The sequence below is a fragment of the Bos indicus x Bos taurus genome, chromosome 10 (assembly GCF_003369695.1).
Source record: "Bos indicus x Bos taurus breed Angus x Brahman F1 hybrid chromosome 10, Bos_hybrid_MaternalHap_v2.0, whole genome shotgun sequence".
NCBI classification, from domain to species: Eukaryota; Metazoa; Chordata; class Mammalia; order Artiodactyla; family Bovidae; genus Bos; species Bos indicus x Bos taurus.
Window position 1 is genome coordinate 49,558,714 of NC_040085.1, and position 18,758 is coordinate 49,577,471.

The 18,758-nt window shown below is 36.7% G+C and overlaps 1 protein-coding gene across 2 annotated transcripts in view; it reads right to left on the bottom strand.

The window, feature by feature from the left end:
* The window catches only part of UNC13C (unc-13 homolog C), a 706,036-nt gene that overhangs the window by 67,124 nt on the left and 620,154 nt on the right, over positions 1 to 18,758 (bottom strand). For both annotated transcript variants that reach the window (XM_027553963.1, XM_027553962.1), the window contains 3 exons: positions 10,595 to 10,744; positions 4,961 to 5,084; positions 3,125 to 3,181 (listed from right to left, as the gene is read on the bottom strand). In XM_027553963.1, the coding sequence (XP_027409764.1) occupies positions 3,125 to 3,181; positions 4,961 to 5,084; positions 10,595 to 10,744 (331 nt within the window). The remainder of the gene's footprint in view (positions 1 to 3,124; positions 3,182 to 4,960; positions 5,085 to 10,594; positions 10,745 to 18,758) is intronic.

Genomic DNA, 18,758 nt, shown 5'->3' on the forward strand with positions numbered 1-18,758 from the left:
CTTTTATGGTTAGCAAAGGGGAAACATGACAGGGATGGATAAACTGAGTCTGGGATTCTCATATACACATTAGTAAGATAACTGATAGGGACCTACCATTAGCACAGGTAACTCTACTCAATAATCTAAATGGTAAAAGAATTTGAAAAATAATGGATATATGTATAACTGAATCACTTTGCTGTACACCTGAAACTAACACAACATTGTAAATCAACTATATTCCAGTATAATTTTTTTAATTTTAAAAAGATGTAGTACATGTACATAATGCAGCAACATGGATAAACTTAGATATTATCTACTAAGTGAAATAATCTGAAAGACAAAGACCATAACGTGTCACTTATATGTAGAATTTAAAATATGGCATAAATGAACCTATCTACAAAAGACACAGACTCACAGGCACCGAGAACAGACTTGTGGTTGTCAAGGGGGAAGTGGGTAGAGGAAAGATGGATTGAGAGTTTGGGGTTAGCACATTCAAACCATTATATATAGAATGGATAAACAATAAGGTCCTACTGTATATCACAAGTACATCTATTCAATATCTTCTGGTAAACACTAATGGTGAAGAATTTTAAAAACAATGTATATATATGTAAAACTGAATCATTTTACTATACAGCAGAAATTAGCACAACATAGTAAATCAACTATACTTCAATTAAAAAATGGTAGTTCTGTATTTTGGCTACAATCTTAATCTTTTACATAACAATATAGAAGACTTATTGCTCAGTAATTCAAATAATAATAACTAAATGGACCAATAACTTTAAAAACTCGAGGAACAATAATAGAAAAAATATGTTTTAAAACTAAGTTGTTTTTCTATCACCTATGAACAACAGGATTCTATTTTTAGTCCTTCGGATTATTTCAGTCTTAATGAATTAATGCTTTTAGGACATTTTATTCAAAATATGCTTTTAGTTTATTATAATCAAGAGAATTCACTGAATTGAAGAAATTTTGAGGCCACTAAAGGGATATAAGTGCTATGGTTTCTGCAGACTCTGATTTTTCCCAGGTAGCATACATATGCCCACCGAGGATCCAGTCTCTCTCTCACTTAGTGTTCATAAGATTTGAACAGGATTGACAGCACTCCTCAGCTCAGGTGTGGGTATGTGAATTAAGCCCAATGGTATATGTCATCCCCCAGGCCACAGTGGTTGGCTTGGGAATGGTGATAATATTGCATTAGCACTGATGATGCGCCTGTGGACTTTGCTAGAATTTCCTGCATCAAGGTGGGTGTTCTTTTCTATAAAATTTCAAGTTCAAAAATGTTAGATATAAGCAGAGAACTGTCCTCCAAACAGGAAAGGAGGATTGTTAAGGCCGTAAGTCAAACAAGGGAAGAACAGAGTTGAAAGAGTAACTGGCTTCTGTAACATTGTTTGACTTCCTAATCAAGCAGTGATGGAAACCAGAGTTAGCCCAGAACTGTAAAATTTCATGGAGCTATAAATTCTTTCCTTGCTTTTGTTAGTCTGGCTTTCCATCACTTGAAACTGAAACAGTTATAGCTGATAAAGCATTCAACTCAGGAAGCTGAAGCTGGAGGGGATGCAGTATCTGTTTCCTGATGTCACACAGATCTACACACACTGCCAAGGCCATTTCTTTTGTAATAAGGGACTGTGATGTTTCACTTTTCCAGGTTTTCTATGAGAAAGTTAAATGCTGTATAAATCCATTTTTCAAAAGAGGGGATAGAAGTCTCAGGGAGGTAATAAGAGGGATCAAGAAAATGATAGAGATCCAAGATCCAAAACAATAGTTTGACAATGGCATCTACCTTCTACTTTCCCTCTGAACCACCAACAGCACTGAATACTTGCGAGAAAAAATCTCATGTGATGGTTCTGTCTTCTAAATGGATTACTGGCTTTTAACTTTTCTTCTGACGAAGGGGACAAAGTAGGTGATATAACAAGGTACTGCCATTAATGGGCATCTATTTCAACTCAGTAAGCAAAGGTGCAGTCACGTGGATGATCTTTCCCCTGTTGTGTACACACAAAACAGCCCCAATGATATGTAACCCTGAGCTGCCAGCCTGGGGAAGAGACAAGAGAATGCCCTCTGTGAGTGGACAGAGGCATACTCTTTGCAGTTACCATGCAAAGATAATGAATACGTTATCATCACAACAATCCTATGAGCCAAGGGTTAACACTGTCTTGACTTTACAAATGGCAAATCTGAAAATTAGACATGTTCAGTACTTTGGCCAGTGTCACATATTTGGAAGCAGCTGAGGTAGAAGGTGGTCAGTATCTGGAAACTACCCCCATGCTACACCATATTCTCACAGGTAGAAATAGAACAAGAACATATATTTCAACTACAGGTACAAGTTTGGCCTATATGTGGCCCATGGATAAATGAATGTATAATAAAAAGTGGTATGTACTTACAAATACAATATTATTCAGCCTCTAAAAGGAAGGAACTCTTGTTATATGCCACAACACTGATGAAACTGCAGGATGTTGTGCTAAGTGCAAAAAGTCCGTTACAGAACAACAATATGTATTTTAACCAGTCAAATTTCTACTCTAGAGGGAAAACAAATCTGAGGTTCCCTAAGCAACTGCAAAGTCCTGTGACTCTCAAGCAATAATAACGGGTAGGATTGTTTATATAGCAAATCCTTGTTATAATGGGGTTGATTATCTTGACAAGCTCAATGTCTGCTTTGATAAGTTTATTTTCCTGCATTAGGTTTCTTGCCTGAAGAGTTCTCTAGACTTTACTGGGTTTCTGTGGAGCACTCTTTGCCTTTCTTCATACCAAGCCAATTCACTATAAAAATGAAAATATACGTTCTAATTTATTTCAAAACAGTAATCCTGAATGCTTCAACACAGTCAAAAATTCCCCACTGCCCTACAAATTGGAAAATACAAAAAAATATATGGTGTGGGGAGAAGAAGAAAGCACAATTCAGTCCCTCCATTTTACTCTAATTTCTTCTTAAAACAGATTGTGAAATCTCAGACACACATCCTTAGTCCTTCTGTATTGGATATCACTACTAACAGGAGGTTGGCTTCTCACAGAACTGTAGTCAGTGCACTACCTTTCACAGACATATTCTTATTACCTTCAGTTTGGAGAGTTGTCCCAGATCTTTAGCTGCGATGAAAATCATCTGGGGTCCCTAGGAATACACACACAGAAAAGGAGAGAGACAATTTGTAAGATCTTCAGTAACAAAGTCGAAATGTAGTCAATAGACAGTGTTCTCTATTTTACTGATTATGTTTGTGACTTGTGACTTTTATTTTATATGGCCTAAATTTGGTCTATTTTACAAATTGGATCTGGATACCTAGCACATATCTAGGGTTGTATCTGGCAATACAACTGTCCTCACAAGCATCCCACTTCTGGAAGTTTCACTGAGTTACTGCTCTGGCAGCTAGTTTAGTGTACAATGTGGATTACGTCAGTGAGCTTACCTTTTATTTATTTATTTGTAGCAGAGGCAACTCCTTCCCTCCACTCCCTACCCCTTAAAATAAATTACACAAAATTTCAAGATCCAGAGCTGAAGGTGGAGTTGGTCCTCCTGACATGCCATCCAAACTGTCAGAGCCCTGCCTTCTTAACTCCTTCCTCAGCCAGAGGTTTTTCCCTAGCACCTCAAGGCCCTGTGGAAAGCTGGAAAAACATCAGAATAAACATCGGAAGCACTACCAGAATACTCATTAGTAGCCTAGAATGTAAATAAAGTGTGTAAGTAAAGCAACCCAACTTGCAGGTTGCCCTGACAGCCTCCCCTATTGGCCAATTAAGTGAAAGCTAGCTGATGTTAAAGAAATACATTATGTATTATAGGAGAATAAGACGTAAGTGTGTATGTTTCTAAGTGTGATTTGGCTACCCATATGTGTAGGCTATGATTATACCACATACTCATGGCATGAAGTAAAACTCGAAGTCATTTATATTTAACACTCACTGTCTGGTGGTAAATCAACAAACATGAATCTTTGCACCTTGGAACAATTTGCAAGAAAATATTTTTTATATAATTTCACTGGCTAAATTTCACTGAATGTGCATGATTAATGGTGTCAATATATTCGTTTATAATTACTCATTATTTATATCAACTTGTCTTTCTCAGTCACCATAGCAAGTGCTTGTTAGGGTTATTTCTTTCTTTGCTTGGCTCAGGATATGTGAACTGAGCTGGCTGGTATATGCAGTTGATCACTGTCTGACTTTGCTGTCATTGATCTTTCTAGTTCCTTTTTATTTCACTGTGTCTGATACAATCATGTCCATCAAATCCACTAAAAGATATCACCTATATTTATGTCCAAGTGCAAAGGTGATTGATAAAAGCAAAAGGTTAAAAAAAGATTCCAGATAGCAGGGTTAGATTTATCATCTTAAACTGTAAAATTGCAGGAAGAAACACTGCAAGCATATTCTAGCATATATCTGTTCCTCTGGGGTGAAGTTTCATAATGAAATTAAATAAAAAATGATTTGTGTAGATGAGATAGCCCCATAAGTTAGGCTTTGATACATTTTTTTTTAAGAGAGAAAGTTTGAAATATCAAGCAAGTGTGAAGTTTGACTACTATTTCCACTATTTAAAAATGATTTGTAGTGGGGGTGGTGGAGAGTTGGATTGAGAATTTGAGACTAGTAGATACAAACTACTATATATAGAATCGATAAACAACAAGGTCCTGTTGTATAAGACAGGGAAACTATATTCAACATCCAGCCATAACGGAAAATAAAACTGATTCATATAAGGAAATGTCATTGGAATGATCCTTGCTAAGCCATTGTATATCAAACCCTTTTCCCCCAAAATGTATTTAATTACTATTTCATCTGGATCAAAACCATTCATTGAAACAAAAACCAATTAGATGGGTTATTGGAAGTATAATCAAACATGAGTTTGAATACTTACTGTTTGATCTGTCAGAGGAGGGAGAACAATTTGTTTTTCTATTTTGTTAAGAACTAGCTTCCACAATTCTTTCAATACTCGCTTCAGGACTGTTCTCTCACAGATCTTTGCTGAGAGACTTAATCTGAAATAAAATACATAATTGCTTAGGAGTCTCTCATTGAGGTATCACCTTATTTTACTGATCACACATTCACATTTTTCAGGGCTGAGATTCAGATACCTGAATAGGCCTTTATAATTTTCAGATGCTAAATTTCATTTACTGAAAACAAAATACATAATGTAAAAAATCTGTTTCATCATATTTTGTATAAATCATTGTTTTGTAGAAAATGAATTCAGAGTATTTCTTTGGTTAAATTGCTTCCCAAATTGACATCAAGGCTCCCAAAGTACATGATTTTTTCCTGCATTTTAGGGTTACATGCCCCATGTTCATGGTACAGGCCAAATACCAAAGAAACATATTTTCATCACTAACTGGCATTGGATCTGCACAATGACATGGAAAACCTGCATACGATTCACTCAAAAGCAAAATTTACCGCTATTTTTTTTTCCAATTTTCTTGAGATATTGATACATAACATCGTGTAAGTTTAAGGAGCACAAGACAATCATTTGATAAATGTACATATTGTGAAATGATCACTACAGTAAGTTTAGCTAACATCTATCACCTCACAGAGTTATATTGTTTGGCTATAGTAAGAACTTTTAATATCTACCCTTAGCAATTTTCAAATACATGATATAGTATGCTGCTGCTGCTGCTAAGTCGATTCAGTCGTGTCAGACTCTGTGCGACCCCAGAGACGGCAGCCCACCAGGCTCCCCCGTGCCTGGGATTCTCCAGGCAAGAACACTGGAGTGGGTTGCCATTGCCTTCTCCAATGCATGAAAGTGAAAAGTAAAAGTGAAGTCGCTCAGTCGTGTCCGACTCCTAGCGACCCCACGGACTGCAGCCCACCAGGCTCCTCCGTCCATGGGATTTTCCAGGCAAGAGTACCGAGTGGATTGCCATTGCCTTCTCCATGATACAGTATAGTTTCCTATAAATACTATACTATATATATATATATATGCTATCTATTACATCCCCAGGACTTACCTTCCTGGAAGTTTGTATCCTTAGACTTTACTCATTCCCAACAAACACAAATTTGTTCTCTGAGTTCAGATTTTCTAGATTCCCAGTTCACCAACTGTGATAGGCTTAAACTATTTACCAATTCTTCTCATGGTGAGATAATGATGGTAACCTCATTGAGCATTTATATAACACTTTAGTTTAGAAACCTCTTCTGCAGATATTTCTGGGATTAGTATATCCATTTCAGAAATCAAACACCAGCTCAGAGAGGTTGGAGGGACTCATCTAAGGAAGTGAAGCTAGTGAGTGGGGGCTGAGATTCAGTAGGTTGTCCAATAGCCCATGCTACCCTTGGTAAACGCACTTATGCATGAAGGCCCAGCAGTATCTGAAGGCACAGTGCTGCACAAAGATTTATGGAAAGTATAACTTCCATAACTTGACACTGAACTCTGAGACTCTTTTAATAAAAGTTTATCAAACCTGTTGTACAGAGTGCCAAAATTTGGATCATATATTTCAGGGTAGCTTAATGAACTTTCTATAGTGCTAAGTACTCTGAATGGCTGGATGCAGAAATTACAAACTGGGATCTGACAGAGACAGAATTAACTTTTAAGTATTTAAATATATAATTAATACTAACACTTAAGGAGTTAATATTTAAAGGCATGTGATGTTTGAGAGTGAAAGAGGAGAGTGAAAAAGTTGGCTTAAAGTTCAACATTCAGAAAACTAAGATCATGGCATCTGGTCCCATCACTTCATGGGAAATAGATGGGGAAACAGTGTCAGACTTTATTTTTTTTTGGCTCCAAAATCACTGCAGATGATGACTGCAGCCATGAAATTAAAAGACGCTTACTCCTTGGAAGGAAAGTTATGACCAACCTAGATAGCATATTCAAAAGCAGAGACATTACTTTGCCAACAAAAGTCTGTCTAGTCAAGGCTATGGTTTCTCCAGTGGTCATGTATGGATGCGAGAGTTGGACTATGAATAAAGCTGAGCGCCGAAGAATTGATGCTTTTGAACTGTGGTGTTGGAGAAGACTCGTGAGACTCCCTTGGACTGCAAGGAGATCCAACCAGTCCATTCTAAAGGAGATCAGTCCTGGGTGTTCATTGGAAGGACTGATGCTAAAGCTGAAACTCCAATACTTTGGCCACCTCATGCGAAGAGTTGACTCATTGGAAAAGACCCTGATGCTAGGAGGGATTGGGGGTAGGAGAAGAAGGAGACGACAGAGGATGAGATGGCTGGATGGCATCACCAACTCGATGGACGTGAGTTTGAGTGAACTCTGGGAGACAGTGATGGACAGGGAGGCCTGGTGTGCTGCGATTCATGGGGGTGCAAAGAGTCAGACACAACTGAGTGAGTGAACTGAACTGAACTGAACTGATGTTTGAGAAGCAAAGGAAGAAATTTCCCAAACTCATTTTCACATAGAAGTATCTCTCCTAACACTGCTGTGTGTAGAACCTAGTATATAAAAATACATGAAAGTGACCTACCCTGGAAGAAGGGGAGAGCTGGGGGGCCCTGGAGGCATAGCTGTGGAACTCTGTAGCCCCACAAGTTTGGAACCCATTGTTCAAAGGTGGTAGTTCTAGCTTGCTAGTAGATGGATATTCACTATATGGACACAGGGTAGAAACCAGATGATATGTCATGAAAAAACAACAGAACCTATCCTCAGAGAAATTCTTCGGATGATTTGAGACACAACAAATCTGACAATTTTGCAACAGCTGTGTCATTTCCATTTCCTAAAGGTCTGAGTTTAACAACTGATCTTGTTTTTATGGTCAGCTCATGTACTTGGTATGCTATCTAACTCTGTTTAAACTGGACTTGAACCAATAGGAATAAAATTGTTGATATGTTTGCAGCTCTGCATGGGATTTATATTAGCTGGAAATGGTCTTTATAGCTTGTTTTATAGAGTAGTGAGGTCTTGGTGGGGAAAATGAAGCATAAAGAAATACATTGTTGTATAATATTTAGGGAGGCTACACAGAGAGAGCCTGTATATTTATAATATAACACAGCTTTTAAGGGGATCATCTCAAAACCACCTTGAAAACTTTTGGCCTTAATCATTCATTTTAAATAACAAAAAATAGAGGGGAAATCTAGCGATTGCTTCCTTAATTTAGTCAGAGTTAACCAACTTGGTAATGTAAGCTGAACACATACATTTTGGAACCTGAACTGTCTATTTTGACTGATCCCAAAACCAATTAACCAGACAATTTTCAAATGTTATATATACTTGCTGACAAGAGAGATATCTTGCCATATAGTTGACCATATTTTTATAAAAAGGTATCCAGCTGTTTCTCCCTCCCCCTGGAATTCCCATCTCCCATTTTCATGTACCCAAATCCTATCTGTGTTTAAAGAAGACCTAACACAAATGATATTTCTGCTGATCATCTGAATAGGAGACTACTGTATTATCCCTTATTGCATTTATCTGCTATACTTTTCTTTTTTTCTTTCTAAACTGTTAGTTCCTTGAGAACAGAATTGATATCTGACCTTTTAAAAGGTACCCTAATAAGTAGATTTATGGTTATACATTCCATATTAGCCCCCAAATTTCCAAGCTCTCCATGCCTATCTCTTCCTCAAATTTTAAAATCTTACAGATTTTTAAAGTTCACTGATGTTTTTCTATTTTTATAGTCTCTTTCTACTAAGAATGTGAGGAAGTTACATATAATGATAAAGTATAACTAGATATAGAAGAGACTATTTTAAGACTGACTAAAACAATAATTGAAATATATTGAAAAGAAGGGCCAACCTAGTTTATGTATTAGCTCTGTTTTATGGATGCTGAAATGGAGTCAGAGTCCCTTAAGTAGTAGAATACTGGAGTGGGTTGCCATTTCCTTCTCCAGGGGATCTTCCCTACTGAGGGATCAAAGCTGCAACTCCTGTGTCTCCTGTATTGACAGGCAGATTCTTTACCACCACAGCTCCTAAGAAGCCCTAGTAGGTAACAGTACTAGGATAATTTAAAACTTTCTGTATGTTTCCCAACTCTTGGTTACAGCATATGCAAAAATAAAAAGTTCTGCGTGATAAATGATGTACCTCTAAACTGCTGACTGGAGATCTCTAAACAGAAGGCATTCTCATAGGAGTTTTAAGAGGTTCAGGATTGCTTTATCCTGCTCTCCACTCACCATCACAGTCACAGCTAAATGGTAGTTTCTGTGAATCAACTGTCTTATCCATAGAGAAGAGTCATGACAAAAATTTCAAGGGGTTGTTAGGAAATTAGGTGGTAAGAGTAAAAGTGTCTATTAAGAACCTAAAGATATGAAGAAGCCTTTTTCTCTTTCATCCTCTCCTCTCCCTCCTTTCTTCTACACCACCTGCCTACCTGTTTCTCGCTAAGCTACCTAATTACCTATTCACCTCTCTTCTATATATTTCTTCATAGCAAACAGAAAATAAGAATTTTTCTAACAAATACTAAAATTAAAGTGATAAGAACATTAGCCTTACTTATGCAGTAAGGTTATAAGCAAAGGGAAATGAAATTAAAGAAGTTATTAATATATAGAGAAGGTTCTTACTAATTCTTTCTTTGCTGTTCTTATCTTCAACAAAAGGTAATGTATCCTTCTTATTTATCTTGGTGCCATTGGTATTAATTAATTTGTCACAACAATATTAAATGAGGTAATATATGTAAAGTAGTAGATATTATGCTGGTCCCTTGGTAGGCTTTCAAAATTATGTTCTCCTTTTCTACTTTCAGTTCTGGTTTCAAGTATCACCATTGAAGAAATCATACCCCTTGTTGTTTTGGATCAATGGTTTCCAATTTTGGACACATTTGAAAATATAGGTGCCTACTCCAAACTTACAGAATTAGAACTTCCAAGAGGAAGGGACCAAATAGGGAAACAAGCCAACTTTTTAGTTAAGAACACTATCTTAGTTGGTCATGAAGGCCTCCTTTCCAACCCATTCCCACCACTACTGAATTGAAATCTCCATGGAGTCAAATACTTTGACTCTCCATCATCGCTGTCCAGTGTCTAGATTATAGAGTTTGATGCAAATGGACACTAAGTAAATAGTTGCTGAAGGTGGGACAAGGCAGCAATCTACTTGTCTCTGGGCTGAATTGATTCTAGTCATATTTGTGCTATTATCTTCTTCAGCACGTTTCCAACATGAACTTGGATATTCTGGACTCACTTCTATCTCCATGTCCAAATGTTATCTGAGAAGCATGAAAATCCTAATCTCTGAGGTGCTTCAGAATAGCAGCCTCCTTAGTTACCAATACTTATTTCCTTTCCATTTTTCCTTTTCTGTACATAGTCATTCCTTCTATTTCCCATCTAGTACTGAATTAAGAGTTTTGATTTTTTTAAATGAATTGATCTATTTCTGTAGAAGCCCTTTAAAACTGTCCTACATAGAGGAAAAGTATTTTTCCCCCCTCAAGTGCATATCTGCTGAACTTAGGGCAGTGGATGAAGAGAAAATTGAGTAGAATACTTACGTTTTGTCCAAGAAGTCCATGAGAGGTCTTAATACAATCTCTGCATCCATTGCTGCACTGTTCTTATTAGATGTAGTATTTCCATTTGCTCTCATTTGATTTAGTTCGAAACTCATTTGTTTTATGCACCCTTCAATGATAAGCTGGAAACTGAAAATAAAGAATATAAATTATGGAATAAAGCAAATAATTATGGTTTCCTTTGCCTGTGTCTGTTAAATTCACCCCAGGGAGTTTGATTTGTTTCCAATGGCATGATTTCCTTTGCTCATTAGTTTTCAAACTTATTGTTCAGCTGCAAAGTTTTTTGTTGCAATGAAAACTTACTTGGAACCCTTATATGTAAAGAAGATAAGAAAGATGCTTTTTGGGGTGAATTAATTTGAGTAGGGGATCATTTTGGTCCCCATCTCTCCCAGTAACAGGTGGATTTCTCAAAGCATTGTTTTAAATGACATTTTCTTATTGATTTTTAACAGTTGGTTACTCCTCCTTCAGTTAGCCTCTGGGACTCAACCTTTCTTGGCTTTCCTCCAACCTCATTGGCTGCTCCTCTTCCATTGTCTGGCCTCTATCTCTAGCCTGGCTTAGCATATTAAAACACAGAAAGCCTGGGTAGTTTTAATTTCAGATAGTGAATTTTTTTTTTTTTTTTAGTGTAAGTATGCCCCATGTAATATTTGGGGCATATTTATACTAAAGATTGCCTACTTTTATATGGAGTTCAAATTTGATTTGACATATGCTATATGGTATCTGGCAACCCTATATTGGCAAGCCAACTTCTAGGCTCAGTCCAGTATTAACAAACACTAACTGTATGAGAGGAGACAAGTGGTAAAGGTAAAGCACACTGGAAAGTGGGCTTGGATAAATCAAGGCATAGCTTAAATAAAAGCACTTAGTTTACACCTAGGATATTTCATAATCTATGAACGCTTTGAAGTAAAACTAGACAAAATCATCCTTAAATTTTACTACCACAAGCAAATTAATAATTTACTTAACATTTAAAGTATAGGATATAGAAAATTAAAACAACCTTTAGCTCTATAGAGAAAGTACTGTAAAGGAATGAGGAAAGAAGCATTAAAAGTAATAAAAAGCAACGTTTACCCCTTTTACCTTTTATATAATGATTTAACTAAACATTTAATGAAGAGAACTTAAGTTATATACCCTGAAACCAGAAAAGCTCCTTATGAACAGTTTGTAGGACAAATTCATCTTTGTAGCAAAATAAAAAACATATAAGTAGAGGTGACAAACCTAACAAGGCTGGTGATAGCTGGTTGTCCAAGAAAAGAATGTTAGTTCAACTTTAAAAATTACCAAAAAGTTATAACTTTTAATATATTTTTAAATGTTAATCTAAAAAGGTATAGCTTTTTAGAAACCTTATCAAAAGAGTAAACAAACACCTTAGTTAGCTTAAAAGCAGCCACTAAGTACAGGAAGCATAGAGAGTCTCAAACTCAAGGAGAAATATGCCAAGACACATACTAATCAAACTAACAAAAATTATATTCAAAGAAAAAATATTAAAAGCAGCAAATGAAAAGCAAAAAATAACATACACGCGAACCCCCATAAGGTTATCAACTGATTTTTCAGCAGAAACTCTGCAGGCCTTAGGGAGTGGCAGAATATATTTGAAGAAGATGAAAGGGAAAAACCTACAACCTAGATTACTCTACCCAGCAAGTATCTCATTCAGATTTGATGGAGAAATTAGAAGCTTTAAAGAGAAGCAAGAGCTTAAAAGAACACAATACCACCAAAACAGCCTTACAACAAATGTTGAAGGAACTTCTCTAGGTGGGAAACATAAGAGAAGAAAAAGACCTACAAAAACAGACCCAAAACAATTAAGAAAATGGTAATAGGAACATATATATAGGGTGTCCTTGGTGGCTCAGACAGTAAAGAATCTGTCTGCATACAGGAGACCTGAGTTCAATCTACAGGTTGGGAAGATCCCCTGGGAAGAGGGCATGGCAACCCGCTCCATTCTATTTGCCTGGAGAATCCCCATGGACAGAGGAGCCTGGCAGGCTGTAGTCCATGCGGTTGCAAAGAGTTGGACATGACTAAGCATGCATATGAATAATTACCTGATATAAATCGATTAAATGTTCTAATCAAAAGACTGGCTGGATGGGTTAAAAAAATAAGACCTATATATAAATGCTGTCTATAAGAGATCCACTTCAGACCTAGAGACACATAAAGACTGAAAGTGAGGGGTTGGAAAAAGATATTTCATACAAATGGAAATAAAAAGAAAGCAGAGTAGTAATACTTATATCAGACAAAATAGATCTTAAAATAAAGACTGTTATAAGGGACAAGGAAGGACACTACATAGTGGTCAAGGGATCAATCCAAGAAGAAGATATAACAATGATAAATATTTATGTACCTAACACAGGAGCACCTCAACACATTAAAGGAAATGCTAACAGCCATAAAAGGGGGACTCAACAGCAAACCACTAACAGTGGGGAAATTTAACACCCCACTTTACCAATGGACAGATCATCCAGACAGAAAATTAATAAGTAAACACAAGCCTTAAATGACACACTAGGTCAGACAGACTCAACTGAAATATATAGGACACTCCACCTGAAAGCAGCAGAATACACTTTATTCTCAAGTGTACATGGAACATTCTCCAGGATACATCACATCTTGAGTCACAAATCAAGTCTTGATAAATGTAAGAAATTTGAAGTCATAACAAGCATCTTTTCCAACTACAACACTATGAGGTTAGACATCAATTACAAGAAAAAAAAAACTCTAAAAAGTACAAACAGGTGGAGGCTAACTAATATGCTACTAAATAACCAAGAGATCACTGAGGAAATCAAAAGATACATAGAAACAAATGATAATGAGAACATGGTGACTCAAAACCTATGGGATGCAGCAAATGCTTTTCTAAGAGGGAAATTTATAGCAATATAATCCTACCTTAAGAAATGAGAAAAATCTCAAACAACTTAACCTTACACCTAAAGCAACTAGAGAAAGAACAAGCAGCAAAATGCTAAGTTAGCAGAAGGAAAAAATTAATAAAATTTAGAACAGAAGTAAAATAGAAATGAAAACAAAAGCAAAGATCAATAAAACTAAAAGCTGGTTCTTTGATAAACAAAACTGATAAAGCTTTAGCCAGACTCATCAAAAAAAAAAGGAAGAGGCCTCAAATAGATAAAATTATTGAGCTGGCCAAGAAGTTTGTTCCAGTTTTTCCATTACATCTTACAGAAAAAACCCAAACAAATATTTTGGCCAACCCAATAGAAATGAAAAAGGAGAAATTACAAATTGATACTATAGAAATACAGAGGATAGTAAGACTATTACAAGCAATTGTATGCCAATAAAATGAAGAAATGGACAGATTTTTAGAAAGGCACAACCTTCCAAGGCTGAACCAGGAAGAAATAGAAAATGTGAACAGACCAATCACCAGTAATGAAATTGAAACTGATTAAAAATCTTCCAGCAAACGTAAGTTCAGGAACAGATAGCTTCACAGGTAAACTTTATCAAACTTTTAGAGAAGAGCTAACAACCATCCTTCTCAAACTCTTCCAAAAAACAACAACAACAACAAAACTTTTGAGGGAGGAACACTCCCAAGCTCATTCTATAAGGCCATCACCCTGATACCAAAACCAGACAAAGATATCACACATCCACATCCACAAAAATTACAGACTAGTATCACTGATGAACACAGAAGCAAAAATCCCCAACAAAGTACTAGCAAACAGAATCCAACAACATATAAACGTATCATACACCATGATCAAGTGGGATTTATCCCAGGGATGCAAGGATTCTGCAACATACACAAACCAATCAGTGTAATACACCACACTAACCAACAGAGGAATAAAAACTCTATGATCATCTCAATAGGTGCAGGAAAAGCTTTTGACAAAATTCAACACCCATTTACAATTAAAAAGCTTTTCAGAAAGTAGGCATAGAGGGAACTTACCTTAATTAATAAAGGCCATATTTGACAAACCCAGAGCTATTAATAACAATATGCCCAATGGTGAAAAACTGAAAGCATTTCCTCTAAGATCAGGCATAAGACAAGGATGTCCATTCTTGCCACTATTATTCAACATAATTTTGGAAGTCCTAGCCATGGCAATCAGAGAAGAAAAAGAATCCAAATTGAAAGAGAAGTAAAACTGTCACTGTTTGCACATGACATAATACTATACATAATGAATCCTAAAGAGGCCACCAGAAATCTACTGGTACTAATCAATGAATTTGATGAAGTTGTATGATGCAAAATTAAAACACAGAAATCTCGCATTCCTATACACTAGCAAAAAAGATCAGGGAGAGAAAATAAGGAAACAATCCAATTTACCATTAAAACAACAACAACAACAAAATACCTAGGAATAAACATACCTAAGGAGGCAAAAGATCTATACTCAGAAAACTATAAGATACTGATGAAAGAAAGAAAGACCACACAGACAGATGGAGAGATATACCATATTCTTAGATCAGAAGAATCAATATTGTGAAAACAACTATATTATCCAAAGCAATCTACAGATTGCTATCTATCAAGTTACCAATAGCATTTTTCACAGAATTAGAACAAAAAATTTTACAATTTGTATGGAAACACAAAAGACCCCAAATAGCCAAAAGCAATCGTGAGAAAGAAAAATGGAGTTGGAGGAATCAGGCTCCCTGACTTCAGACTATACTACAAAGCTACAGTAATCAAGACAGTATGGTACTACACACACAAACACACACACACACACACACACACACAGAAATACAGATCAATGGAACAGGACAGAAAGCCCAGAGATAAACCCTCCCACCTATGGTCACCTAATCTATGACAAAGGAAGCAAGAATATAAAATGGAGAAAAGTCAGTCTCTTCAATAAGTGGTACTGGGAAAACTGGAGCGCTAAAGCTAAAAGAATGAAATTAGAACACTCCCTAACACCATACACAAAAATAACCTCAAGTTCATTAAATACCTAAATGTATTTAATTTAGGAAAACATAGGCAGAATACTCTTTGATATAAATCACAGCAAAATCTTTGTGACCCACTTCCTAGAGTAATGAAAATAAAAACAAAAATAAACAAATGGCTCCTAAGTAAACTTAAAAGCTTTTGCACAGCAAAGAAAACCATAAGCAAGACAAAAAGACACCCTCAGAATGGGAGAAAATATATGAAGCAACTGACAAGGGATTAATCTCCAAAATATACAAACAACTCTTGTAGCTCAATATAAATACAAGGAACACCATCAAAAAATGGGTAAAAGACCTCAACAGACATTTCTCCAAAGAAAGCATACAGATGGACCACAGGCATATGAAAAGATGCTCAGCATCACTAATTATCAGTTCAGTTCAGTCGCTCAGTCATGTCCGACTCTTTGCGACCCCGTGAATCGCAGCACGCCAGGCCTCCCTGTCTATCACCAACTTCTGGAGTTCACTCAGACTCACGTCCATCGAGTCAGTGATGCCATCCAGGCGTCTCATCCTCTGTTGTCCCCTTCTCCTCCTACCCCCAATCCCTCCCAGCATCACAGTCTTTTCCAATGAGTCAACTCTTCACTAATTATCAGACAAGTGCAAATTGAAACTATCATCTCACACTGGTCAGAATGGCCATCAAAAAAATTTACAAACAATAAATGCTGGAGAGGGTGTGGAGAAAAGGGAACCCTTCTAAACTATTGGTGGGAATGTAAACTGATACAACCATTATGGAGAACAGTATGGAGGTTCCTCAAAAAACTGAAAATAGAACACTATATGACCCAGCAATCCCACTCCTGGGCATATACCCAGAGAAAATCATAATTTCAAAAGACATATGCACCCCAATGTTCACTGCAGCACTACAATAGCCAGGACATGAAAGAAAAGCTAAGTTTCCATCAACAGAAGAATGGATGATGAAGATGTGGCATATATATATATATATGTAACAGCCATAAAAAGGAATGGAATTGTGTCATTTGTAGAGACGTGGATGGAGCTAGAGACTGCCATACAGAGCAAAGTCAGAAGGAGAAAAGGAAAATGTTATAGTAATGCATATATGTGGGATCTAGAAAAAGGGTACTGATGAACCTATTTGCAAAGCAGAAATAGAGACACAGACCTAGACAACAAACATACAGAAAACCAAAGGTGGCTTGGAGGGGCTGGGCTGAATTGGGAGATCGAAATTGACATACACACACTACCATGTATAAAATAGATAACTAATGAGAACCTACTGTATAGTATAGGGGACTCTACTCCATGCTCTGTGGTAACCTCAATGGGAAGGAAATACAAAAAGGAAGGGATATATGTATACTTACAGCTGATTCACTTTGCTGTTTGGCATAAATTAATACAACATTGTAAAGCAACTATACTAAATTTTTTTAATAAAAGCATTCAAGCTCAACAATTACATTATCTTAATATCAACAAAAGCAAAATCAACCCCAAGGTGTTACACTGGACTAATCTATTAACCAATAGAAGCAATAATGTTAATATGAGTTACAAGAAATATTTCTCCTTGCATAATGTATATAAGTAACTAATATTGTACTGATAGTTAAAAGCAAATAAGAGGTGGCAAGAATACACAGAAGAACTATACAAAAAAGGTCTGAATCATCTGGATAACCATAATGATATGATCATTCATATAGAGCCAGACATCCTGGAGAATGAAGTCAAGTGGGCCTAGGAAGCATTACTACAAACAAAGCTAGTAGAGGTGATGGTATTCCAACTGAGCTATTTCAAATCCTAAAAGATGATGCTGTTAAAGGGTTGCACTCAATATGCCAACAGATTTGGAAACTCAGCAATGGCTACAGGACTGGAAAAGGTCAGTTTTCATTCCAATCCCAAAGAAAGACAATGCCAAAGAGCGTTCAACTACTGTACAATTGCAGTCATTTTACATACTAGCAAGGTTATGCTCAAAATCATTCAACCTAGGCTTCAACAGTACATGAACCAAGAACTTCTAGATGTATAAGCTGGATTTAGAAAAGGCAAAGGAACAAGAGATCAGATTGGCAATATCTGTTGGATCACAGAAAAAGGAAGGGAATTCCAGAAAAACATCTGCTTCATTGACAGTACTAAAACCTTTGACTGTGTGGATCACAACAAACTGGAAAATTCATAAGGAGATGAGAATACCACACTACCTTACCTGCCTCCTGAGAAACCGGTATACAGGTCAAGAAGCAACAATTAGAACCAGACATGAACAATGGACTGTTTCAAAACTGGGAAAGGAGTATATTAAGGCTGTATATTGTCACCCTGCTTATTTAAAAAAGATGCAGAGTATATCATGCAAAATGCTGGTCTGGGTGAAGCACATCTGGAATCAAGTTTGCTGGGAGAAATATCAATCACTTCAGATACGCAGATGAAACCACTCTAGTGGCAGAAAGCGAAGAGGAACTAAAGAGCCTCTTGATGAAGGTGAAAGAGGAGAGTGAAAAATCTGGCTTAAAACTCAACATTCAACAACTGAAGATCATGGCATCCAGTCCTATCACTTCATGGCAAATAGATGGGTAAAAATGGAAACAGTGACAGGCTATTTTCTTGGGCTCCAAAATATCTGTGGATGGTGACTGAAAAACCTGGACAGTGCATTAAAAAGCAGAGACATCACTTTGCCAACAAAGGTCTGTAGAGTCAAAGCTATGGTTTTTCTAGTAATCATTTACGGATATAAGAATTAGACCATAAAAAAAGGCTGAGTGCTAAAAAATTGATGCTTTTGAGCTGTGGTTTTGGAGAAGACTCTTGAGAGTCCCTTGGACTGCAAGGAGATCCAACCATATCATCCTAAAGGAAATCAGTCCTGAATATTCACTGGAATGATGCTGAAGCTGAAACTCCAATACTCTGGCCACCTGATGCAAAGAACTGACTCATTGGGAAAGATACTGATGCTGGGAAAGACTGAAAGCAGGAGGAGAAGGGGGTGACAGAGGATGAGATGATTGGTTGGCATCACTGATTCATTGGTAATGAGTTTGAGCAAACTCCCGGAGATAGTGAAAAACAAGCAAGCCTGGGCGCTGCAGTCCACGGGGTGGCA